This window comes from Numenius arquata, chromosome 3, assembly GCF_964106895.1.
Source record: "Numenius arquata chromosome 3, bNumArq3.hap1.1, whole genome shotgun sequence".
Classification (NCBI taxonomy): Eukaryota; Metazoa; Chordata; class Aves; order Charadriiformes; family Scolopacidae; genus Numenius; species Numenius arquata.
In genome coordinates, this window is record NC_133578.1 from 10,840,805 (window position 1) to 10,851,985 (window position 11,181).

An 11,181-nucleotide genomic window follows, 5' to 3' on the forward strand; every position below is an offset into this window, starting at 1 on the left:
GGGATCCACATGGACCCCCGGCCCTGGGCTTTTCAGAAGATGCCTGGTAGCTCCATGGGGTCTGAGAGTAGCTGGTCCTGGTCTCTGTTAGCATTGCCCTGGTGTTGCAGTGTGAGACACCAGCATGAAGTACAGCAAAGGGTGGATGAGTGCATCCAGCAGGTGTTGGATCACACAAAGTGGGGAAATCTTCCTAAAACCCTTTGCCTTCCAACCCAGCATGGTGTTTTGTCCCCCTCCAATGGTGCTTGTACATTACTACGCACTTGCTGGTGGGTTTGGCAGGTGGGTCCTGGGCTACTGGGACCAAGACCACATGCACTTCTGTTCAAGTGGTCTAAGTAAGTGGCAATTTTCCCCCATAAGCGCAGATGTGGTCTGGGTCTCTGCAAGAGCTTCACAATGACCTTGCATTTCCTTTTCTTTTTCCTGCTAGGATGTCCGGAGGAGACATGGCCAAACCTCTCCTGGGCCATCAGAGCACGGAGGGTGACCCCAGCATCACACCTGCAGCCGGCCGCACCATCGGGGTGCTGGGGAGCGGGGACTTTGCGCGGTCACTGGCAATCCGGCTGGTGTGCTCTGGGTTCAAGGTGGTGGTCGGCAGCCGCAACCCGAAGCGCAAAGCCGGCCTCTTCCCCTCTGCAGCAGAAGTCACCTTCCAGGCTGAGGCGGTGAAGAAGACAGATGTCATTTTTGTGGCGGTTTTCAGGGAACATTACTCCACCCTCTGTGACCTGGCTGATGTGCTGGCGGGCAAGATCCTGGTGGATGTTAGTAACAACACGGAGATCAACCATCACAAAGAATCCAATGCCGAGTACTTGGCTTCCCTGTTCCCAGCCTGCACCGTGGTCAAGGGGTTTAACGTGGTTTCTGCTTGGACGCTGCAGTCAGGTGCCAGGGATGGAAATAAGCAGGTACTGTCTTCTTCTGACAAGGGCCAAATCCCAACTGTTTCAGCAGCTGAGGTCTGGCAGCGTCAGCAAATGGCCTTAGGCTCCAGGAGAAGGGGTCTGAGTGCTGGCCATGGCATCCACCCCATAGCTTCTGCGTTTCTTAGATCAGAAATGAAGTACCCTCACTTACTTCATGCTTTGTAGTCTTTGGAGCCTCTGCCTAAGTGAAAAGTATTATTCAATTGTCTGTTTATCTAAACACAGCCAGTAAAACAAACCGGTGGTGCACACACGAAAGGCAACCTGTGCAGGAGAGAGGTCTTTGGCAGCCACGGTAGATCCCTGTCAGAAAGCCTGCCGGGAAGCGTGATGCTCAGTGGCGTGTCTTAGGCTCCCTTTAGCCCAGCGTTCCTCCCGACGCACTCGTTCCCAGCAGCCTGGTCTCTCTTTGCTCTATATGTTTCTTTCTGTTCGTTGCAGGTTCTGATTTGCTCAAATAACCAAGAAGCCAAGCGCACTGTAGCAGAGATTGCTCAAGTCATGGGATTCACCCCTGTGGACATGGGCTGCATGGCGTCAGCCTGTGAGATCGAGAACATTCCCCTGCGCCTCTTGCCAGCCTGGAAAATTCCCACCTTTTTGGCTCTGGGGCTCTTTCTGTGCTTCTTCACTTACAACCTGGTCCGGCAGGTCATCCACCCTTACATCAGGGAGCAGAAGAACAAGTTCTACAAGATCCCCGTCGAGGTGGTCAACACAACGCTGCCTTGCGTGGCCTACGTCATGCTGTCTCTCGTCTACCTGCCCGGGGTGCTGGCAGCCTGCTCGCAGCTCTACTATGGCACCAAATACCGGCGCTTTCCAGATTGGCTGGACCAGTGGCTCCAGCACCGAAAGCAGATTGGTCTCCTCAGCTTCTTCTGCGCGGCTTTGCACGCCGTGTACAGCCTCTGCCTGCCCATGCGCCGCTCCCACCGCTACCAGCTCATCGAGACGGCCGTCAAGCAGGTAATGTGGGTACTCTTCAGGTCAGCGCCTGTAGTACTCTTCTACACACATCCAGGTGTTGGGTAGCGGGCTTAATATCTTGGCATTCACTTCCCAAAGCATGTGTAGGACAGTGGGAATAAGCTGTTATCTTGTAGGAGCACTTCTTCCAAGGTGGCACACCAGGTACCAGGCATGCACCCATCCACGCAGACTTCCCCTCAGCTTTTCTCCTGAGATTTTGGGAGATCCCTGTTCGCTCGCACTGACGTTCACAGTAGGTGCCTGCTGGAGTGACCAAGTCGTAACCCGGGGGTTCTGTTTTGTGGAAGGTGTGTCCTCATCACAGTGTGCCTCCAGGAGTTTAGCAAAATGATGGTGAAGAACTGGTCACAGTCTAAGAGAAGGAGGAAATGGAAAAGGACTTTATTGCCTTATTGAGACCCTTGGCAGTGTTTATCCAGCGTGAGATTGCTACCTGCAGGTGATTCAGCCAGCTCCGTAACTTGGCCGAGCCATGGGAAAATGTGATGCTGCCCTTCTCCTGCCCCTGGCTTCTCCCTGCTCCCCTCCCCGGCTCCCTCCTGCGATGGCACAAACTTCATGGGCAACCTAATCTAGGAATTGCCACACAACCAGTCTGCTTTCTGTGCTGGGATATTTGCCCAGGTGTTTCCAAATGCTCGTCCCACCAGAGAGGAGGGAAGGGGCCGTGGGGGCAGCAGGGAGCGGGATGGCTGGTCTCGGCAGCAGTGCCTGTTCAAAGCATCCATCAACCAACATCCCCAGCCTCTCAGCTCCAGCCCTGAGCAGGTCCTTCTCGTTTGCCTCAGTCGCACATTAATCTCAGGCAAGCATCCTGTGTTCATTTCCCCTCTACCTCCTGTTTTCTAGCAACATCTTTGTTTAGTAAATTAAACCCATTTAGTGGGCTAAAGAGAACGGTTCTAAATGTTGTTCTTTGCCATGCAGCATAAAACCCATCTTCCCTTCCATTAGTATGAACAATTTCCCCCCTAAATGCACTTAAAACGAAGGTCATTAGGAGACTACTGCATATTCAAGCATCTGTATTTGTTTTCATGGCTGTAAACTGACTTCTCATTCTAATTATCTTTCCAAATGCAACTTTGGGGCTTGCTGCTGTGGTTACGGGCGGTGGGAGCTGAGAGCATTCAGCAGTTCTTCCCAGCAGGCTCCACATCAGGTCTAGCCTTGGCCAAATGGTGGTGGGATAAAAGAGCATTTCCATAGCTCCAAAAATAGGCAAATAGCGCTGGAGGTGTGAATAGGACCCAATGTTCATCCAGGAAACCTGCTTCCAAAACCAAAACGAATACAGATAAAATTCAGTTCCTCTATTCCTAAGCGCTCCGTTTTAACACACCTTCGTTGTCATGCCAGGCTGTGGAGAAGAAGATGAATATCTGGGTAGAGGAGGAAGTCTGGAGGATGGAGATTTATATCTCTGTTGGAATAATTGCCCTGGGCTTGCTGTCGTTACTTGCCATCACTTCACTTCCATCCATCGCAAACTCTCTCAACTGGAGGGAATTCAGTTTCATTCAGGTAACGTTGACATTTGCCGATGCCAGAGAGTGATTTTGCAGCCAGGGTCAGGCCCTCAGGCAGGCCACGGAGGGCAGAGGTTGACCTGACATCCCAGCACATCCCAGCTCCGTCACGGCCACTACAAGCTGTGCACTGGTGTCAGGGGCAAACCCTGCCACTCCACACCTCCCCGTGCTCCCCACAGCCGTGGACCCCCCGCCCGGGAGGTGACAGCAAGCAGTGATGGCGGGGCAGTGGGATGTGGTGTGTTCCAGTGGTCTGCTGAGGGTGCCGCTGTCCTGGGGGGAAGGGAATTTTAATGTCTCAGAGAATCACAGGATAGTTTGGGTTGGAAGGGACCTTAAAGACCACGGAGTTCCAACCCCCCTGCCATGGGCAGGGACACCTCCCACTAGATCAGGGTGCTCAAAGCCCCATCCAGCCTGGTCTTGAACACTTCCAGGGATGGGGCAGTGTCACGAGCAACCCGGTGAGGATTAGCAGCAGGCTTTGCAGGAGGGAGTCTTTAACATCTTGGCTGCGGTTTTTTCTCACCCTGCGTTTAGCAGCATTAGTTAGAGATCCTGAGAAAAACCCAGCCTGGGCTTTACCTGCATGACACCCCCCTGCAGAGTCCTCCTCTCCCCCTCGCTCTGTGCCCGGGAGCAGCGCTGCCGTTCGCAGCTAAAAACCTCCCGAAGTCACACAAGGTAGAAAGGCAGAAAGCCTTGGGGTCATTTGGAGAGGGCAGGGTTGTTCCCTTCCCTGGGCAAGATCCCCCTGGGAGCCAGTCGCGTGTCGGTCACGCACGACGTGTCGGAGCTGCTGGTGGGAGCCGCACCGGGCTGGGGAGGGCAGGCAGATAACCCGCCATGCAGAGGGCTGGCGGGGGGGGGTTGAAGATCTGCCCTTGCATTTCAGGGAGGGTGAGCTTCTGAGAAGCTAACAGTTAGGAAAGCACCTGGGACGACAGTGCAGGGGAAGGTCAGGTTTGGCAGAGCTTGCACGCACCCAAATATTGAATAGACGGGTTCGAAAAGCCCTAAACCGGTCTATAAAAATGCCAGAGATCAAGAAGCACAGAGAGCTGGGTGGGATTTCAATGAAAAGTCCGTGTCTGATTCTAAAAAGTGAATTAGGAGTGTAATTTTTCTTTCTCCGAAGTCATTCAGTGGTTTAGGAGTCCTCTTCCCGCTTGCAGCAATGTCCAAGCTCCTGAAGGCTGAATTCCCATAGTGACCTGAGTCCACCACGTGGGACATTCACAAACCCCAAACTCGGGGGCTGCAGCACTCTCAGGGATGCACTTGGAGCCAGGCTCAGGGCTAACAAATAGGGATAGCAGGGAATGAACCTTCAAGTATTCCCTGCACATCAGAGCTCAGCTTGAGGCTAAATTCCCCAAATTCTACTCACCATGTCACTCTTGTATCCCATAACCCTTTCAAGCCCCTTGTTACTTGTGTTTCCTACGTGGTTGCTGCATAGCGTGTGCCAGGCTCCAAGTCCCCCCTGCAGTGACACCCTGACACACGTGGCCCACTGCGGGACCCTGTCCCCCCGCATTCCCCCTGCGGAGCCTCCCCCGCGCGTCACGTCTAACCCCTCAAAAGGAGAGGGCAGGGTTGGGGGGGCGGGGGGCAGAGGTGAATATCTATCACCCAGTCTCTGCTGCTTGAAGCTTTTCAGCAGCATATAAATAATTCAATATTCACTAGAGCAGGACTTGGAGCCCTGCTCCCCCCACAAGTGCCCCCATCACCAAGTGAGCAAGTCAGTTCGTCTCTTTTTTATTTTTTTTTCCCTCTCTTGCTGCGGGCTAGCGAGTAATTATTTACGCTGAGCAGAAGAGCCTCACCAGGAGAGCTTGACCCCAAGAGATCCTCCCTCGGGGAGATGGGGGACCTGGCTTTAAATCTCTCTTTCGGATCAGACAGCGGCAGCATATTAATTCTCGCCACCACGTCTCAGGGGAGGGCTGCAGCCGCTGGGACGTTGGATAAATCGATCCTGGCTTAGGCATCTCATACCAAGAATCCCAAATGATGGGAAATACTCCCTTGCAGCCTGGAAGGAGGCTTTGAAACCCCCTGCGTTTCCCTTTGGCTCCCCAGGCAGCTCTCCTGGAGGGTGCTGGCGGTGTGTCACGTAATATACACGTTGTCACGGCAGGTAGTGCTGCCATCTCCTACCAGTGTATGGAACACGACTGTCCCTTCCGCCCTGTGGGACTCCTTCCCACATCTTTCTAAGGGTACGTCAGCGCTGGAACCAGACAAATATGTGACGGTCGGGCTCCAAAATAGCTCTTGGCTGCCCCACATGGGAACCGGCTGGCTTAGTTCGTGGAAAGATGCACCTATTTCTGTCCGAGTGGGGTAAGGCATGACACTGCGAGACGAGCTCCCAGCGGATCACGTGCAGGAGAGGCAGGGCTGGTGCTGTGCCCTGCTGTGGAAATATCATGTAAAAAGAGCAGGTTACAGAGCTCTTAGCACGCTAGCTTCTGTTGTTGGGTTTTTTTGGTTTGTTTTTTTTTAAAGGAATTTTTTAAATTATTTACTCTTCGATAAGTTGGTGATGCCTTTTTTGAGGAAATCAAGAGCAGGCAGAGCTACTGCTCCCAGGCTCCAGAGGTTAACGTTGAGGCAGCGCGATGGGATCCCCCCTGAATTAATGCACAGCACCACAATGTAAACACAAGGAGTGAAGCGCAAGGCTGCCTTCTCAAATATTTGGGATCTCTGGCACTCGACCCTTTTACAGAGGCATCGTGGCTTCCCGTGCCTTGGAAAAGTGAAAGAGAGGAAAAAAAGGGAGCGCAGCCGCCCCACCGTCCCAGTTGCACTGACTGGTGTGTTGGAGAGACGCTCTACCAAAAGCCGCATTTGAGATGGGGATGGGGCTTCTTACAAATCCAGGAGCCACTTTAGTCCCCTCCTTACCCGGAGCTTCCCAAGTCTGACATTTTCCAGCAGCAGTGTGTGCGCCTGTATAAGTGTCATGGGATACTGCCACACTCTTAAAATACTCCTCTGTTGTCTGATGGGCTGGAAAACCCGTTTGCATTGTTGCTAAGGTTTTAGAAAAAAACCCAACAGTTTTTATAGTAGCTCCCGCACATACATAAATTCCAATTAAAGACAGTTAAACTGGATACACAGCTCCCCTTTATGTTCAGTTTTGACTAACAGAACATGTACAGGATCTAGACACTGGATAACAGGAATGATTTGTATGTAATTCAATTTATAGGAGACATTTTTAATGTTCCCCGGTGATTAACAAATCAGTTCTTAATTGGCTGAGAAGTAAAAATGTGTATGATTGCCTTTACCTTCCCACCCTGAGAAGTCCTCCTGGAATTTGAAGGTTGAATTGACCTGGTTTCTTTCTTAGCTCATGTATCGCAAGATATAAAGAATCTGTCATCAGACCTTTTCTCACCTTCCTGTCGACGAAGCGCGAGCCAGAGCCGCTTCCACGGAGCTAATGACTTCACGGGACTGACGGCAGCAGAAGTCAGAAACATATTTGGGTCAGGAAGGGGCTGTTGGCTTTGGAGGCTGCCCAGACATTTCTAAATGAGCCACAGGCCACCGCATCACCTTCGCTGATGCATTACAGGGAGCCTCGTGGACACCAAGGCAATGGGGGAGATACGGGAGTCCATACGGAACAGAAAATAGATGCAAAGCCTGCAGTAGGAAGATAACATCTCCATACAGCCATCGTTAACACTTTACATGGGTGTTGGCCCCATATTCCCCGTGCTGTGACGGTGGGAAAAAAAAAAAAACAAAACAAAAGCTTCATAGCCAGAAACTGCATTGAGAGGGTAAATGAGAACAGAGCTTCAAAACTCAGTGCGGTATCAGGGCTAAGCACGTTGGCAAATCAGCCCCCGTGGGGCGCTCGGTCGGCTCTGCATCGTTCTATACTGAGTATATATTGAGCTGTACATACCGAGCTAAGCTGCCATCAGCATAACTTCTGTCTTTCCTGCACTTATAGATCAGCCTCTACCCGGCTGACAGCTTGTCTGGTGGGTGCAGCCGTGTGGCCCCGCTGACCACAGGTCCTTCCCCAGCCGGTGGCATCAGGACCCCAGCACTCGGGCTGTCACCAGGAAGCCCTGCGTTTGTGTTAGGAGCGGGTCAGCCCATCGCTGCTGTCTGAGGAGCTGCCAGCGCTGTTTCCAGCCACCAGCAGCTTATCCGTGCATTTTTTGCCAATTAGCTTTTTTGTTTCTGGTGACCCACCATCTACACGCGAAGGTGGGTCACTGAGCGCCTGTGATGGTTCTGTCCTTTTGTCCTGCTAATTTCCATTCCTGCTCTCCTCCGGTAGCAGCAGCGGTTGAAAGAGAAACTGTAGAGGTACAAACTAATTATCTCCAGCTCTGCCGCCCATAGAGCCCCGCTCGGGCTGACTCCGAAAGCACCCTCTGCCCAGGGGAGGAAGCGCCCGCTGCCCTTGGACTTCACTCTGTCCCCTTTCCCCCTGCCCTGCTTTACAGCTCTGCCCTGCCAGACTGGTACTTTCAACCTTTTGCCACCCAGGGATTTTTTTGCCTGATGGAGAGAAGCTCAGAGTTGATAAAAGAATGGATAAGCTATGGGTTGAGTCCTGCTGATAGTTTCAACTGCAATCATAGAATCATAGAATGGTTAGAGTTGGAAGGGACCTTAAAGATCATCGAGTTCCAGCCCCCCTGCCATGGGCAGGGACACCTCCACTAGAGCAGGTTGCTCAAAGCCCCATCCAGCCTGGCCTTGAACACTTCCAGGGATGGGGCATCCACAACTTCCCTGGGCAACCTGTTCCAGTGCTTCACCACCCTCACAGTAAAGAACTTCCTCCTAATATCTAATCTAAATCTCCCCTCTTCCAATTTAAAACCATTACCCCTTGTCCTGTCACTACATCTCCTGACAGAGTCCCTCTCCGGCTCTCCTGTAGCTCCCTTCAGATATTGGAAGGCTGCTATGAGGTCTCCCCAGAGCCTTCTCTTCTCCAGGCTGAACAACCCCAGCTCTCTCAGCCTGTCTTCATAGGGGAGGTGCTCCATCCCTCTGATCGTCTTCGTGGCCCTCCGCTGGACCCGTTCCAACAGGTCCTTCCTGTGTTGAGGACTCCAAAGCTGGACACAGTATTCCAGGTGGGGTCTCACGAGCGCAGAGTAGAGGGGTAGAATCACCTCCCGCGACCTGCTGGCCACACTTCTCGATGCAGCCCAGAATCCGGTTGGCTTTCTGGGCTGCCAGTGCGCACTGCCGGCTCATGTTGAGCTTCTCATTCACCAACACCCCCAAGTCCTTCTCCTCAGGGCTGCTCTCCAGCCATTCTCTGCCCAACCTGTATTTGTGCCTGGGATTGCCACGTCCCAGGTGCAGGACCCTGCACTTGGCCTGGTTGAACTTCATGCGATTTGCAGGAGCCCATCTCTCCAGCCTGTCTAGGTCCCTCTGGATGGCATCCCTTCCCTCCAGTGTGTTGACCGCACCACCGAGCTTGGTGTCGTCGGCAAACTTCCTGAGGGTGCACTCTATCCCACTGTCCATGTCTCCGACAAAGATGTTGAACAGCACTGGTCCCAGTACCGACCCCTGAGGAACTCCACTCGTCAGTGGCCGCCAATTGGACATTGAACCATTGACCACAACCCTTTGAGTGTGGCCATTCAGGCCACTCAGCATGGCATATTCCAGCAAACTCCTCCTTAATCTTCCAAGTGAAACCAATCCTGACCCTGTGGGTTTGCTGCTTGTTACCGCTTTGGCTTAGGAATCGGACGTGGTAAGGAGGATGTCTGTCCCTGGAAGAGAGGATGGCTGTGGGGATGCACGCCGAAACGAAGATCTGCTCTCGACTCCTGGCACGACCTCAAGTAATGCTCAGCTGTAAGACAGAGAGAAGAGTTCCCTACCTCAGCGGGGGGTCGTGCGGGTGAAATCTCGGCAGGACTCAGTGACACCCACGAGGCTGCCTGATAGGCGCTGTAGAATTTAAGTCCCTGGATCTGGCAGCATCTTTTAGAGCTCTCTCCTTCCCTCCCCTGCCCAGACCTCTCAGCTGCCTAAACCATTAGCTCTTGGTCTAGCTTGTTGGTAACAACATGGTACATTTTTAAAAGTTGTATGCGTTTTTAATTACTTTCCCCACAATCCCAAATAGGAAGGGATGCTTTGAATTGACTAGTTTTCCAGCTGAGATTATTTTTTCAAGAGAAAATGTTAAGTCCTTCCTCCTGTCTTGCCCTGTTCCCTCATTGCCCTGCTGGGACCTCTTCCCTGGACATTTTTCTTGCTGATCTCTGACTAGCTGCACCAAGCCAGATATTTTGACTTGTAAAGGCTTCCTTCCCTAATTCAGGGTCATCAGCAAGTTTTCCCTGCCTAGGCATCTTGCAGTTTGCAGGCTTAGACCAAGCATTTGAAGTAGGGCAGGAGAGCAGTGTTTTCTTTGAAAACACGGCAGCAAAGGGTTGAGGTGCCTCCAAGAGTGAGCAGCCGGGTCCTGCTGAGTGCCAGCGGGCAGCGGGAGCTGGCAAGCCCAGGAGCCACCACCTCTGATGCTGGCAGGAAACCACCGGTGAGGGACCAGTTTAAAACCCTTCTTGAGAGCAACCCTCAGAGGGAGCTGGAAATATTCAAGCAAAATGTTGTTTCTGTGGGTGCTTGGGAGCCATGGTCTCAGCTGAAAATGGGAAAGTTCTTGTTCTGCAGAACAGGGACTGTGTCCTTGCTGCTTCCCCAAGTGGGTAAAGGGCTCTTGACTCCCCATTCCAAGGACTTCGTCCATCATACAGCCTGATGGTCTGGCTCATGAACCAACATCAGTCTCTAGGACAGAGAAGGAAACCCTTCAGGGCTGTTGCTCACCTCCGACCAGAGCATTTCTGCATCCATAACCTCATTTCCCTGCAGATGACAGCAGTTACCTGAAGGCATCTTTGCTCTGCGCGACGCTACAGCTTCACCGACTTTCTGATGGTGCCAACTGCTGGTCCGGAGCCACGATGCTGATGCTTCACCCTGCCGGTCAGCAGCCTCTCACTAGCCACGGGCCAGCGGGCAGCCGAGCTGGCAGCTGCGGCTCGGGAGGAGCGTTTGTGAGCTGCCTGCCGATACCCACTCGGCAGGGGCTGGGGGCTGCTGCTTCACGCAGAGGCAGGAGCCCACCTCTCCACCGAGTTGGCAGCACCTTCTGGGAAACTCCTGCCGAGTTTCTAATATCACACTTAACCTCTGATTAGAAAAAGAAAAATGCAGCCTGGCACGCTACCCAGGAAAGGTTTCCAGTCACGTTTTGTTCTGTCCAAGAAACGCAGGAATACTCCTTGCTTTCTCTGTGCTATATACACTTAGAAAATAGTGTGAAAAAAAACCCACAGGAGAATAAACAGGCACGAGGTCCTCTGCTAATTGGGGTGTGTTTCTCTTCCTTTTAGTCCACCCTTGGATTTATTGCCTTGGTAATCAGCACCCTGCACACACTCACCTACGGGTGGTCGAGGGCCTTCGATGAGAACCAGTACAAATTCTACCTGCCTCCCACCTACACCCTCACGCTGCTCGTCCCGTGTACCGTCATCCTGGCAAAAGTCGTCTTCAGTTTGCCCTGCGTCCGGCACAGACTTCTGCGAATCAGGAGGGGCTGGGAGAAGGGAAGATACGTGAAGTTCGTCCTGCCCAGCGCAACGGGGGAGTATTCAAGCGGGGAGACCTCTAGCAATGTCTAA

General features: G+C 52.7%; 1 protein-coding gene across 1 annotated transcript; it reads left to right on the forward strand.

The window, feature by feature from the left end:
- Positions 1 to 442: 442 nt before the first annotated feature.
- On the forward strand, positions 443 to 11,181 carry STEAP3 (STEAP3 metalloreductase). Its single transcript, XM_074145237.1, has 4 exons — positions 443 to 920; positions 1,380 to 1,916; positions 3,300 to 3,455; positions 10,891 to 11,181. The coding sequence occupies exons 1-4, from the start codon at positions 453 to 455 to the stop codon at positions 11,179 to 11,181; spliced, it is 1,452 nt and encodes a 483-aa protein (XP_074001338.1). The 5' UTR covers positions 443 to 452.

Excerpts from the sequence above, each read along its gene's own strand:
- STEAP3 (XM_074145237.1), top strand. The coding sequence starts at position 453 with ATGGCCAAACCTCTCCTGGGCCATCAGAGCACGGAGGGTGACCCCAGC. Across the intron at positions 921-1,379 it reads CCAGGGATGGAAATAAGCAG|GTTCTGATTTGCTCAAATAA; the intron begins GTACTGTCTTCT and ends TGTTCGTTGCAG. Across the intron at positions 3,456-10,890 it reads GGGAATTCAGTTTCATTCAG|TCCACCCTTGGATTTATTGC; the intron begins GTAACGTTGACA and ends TCTTCCTTTTAG.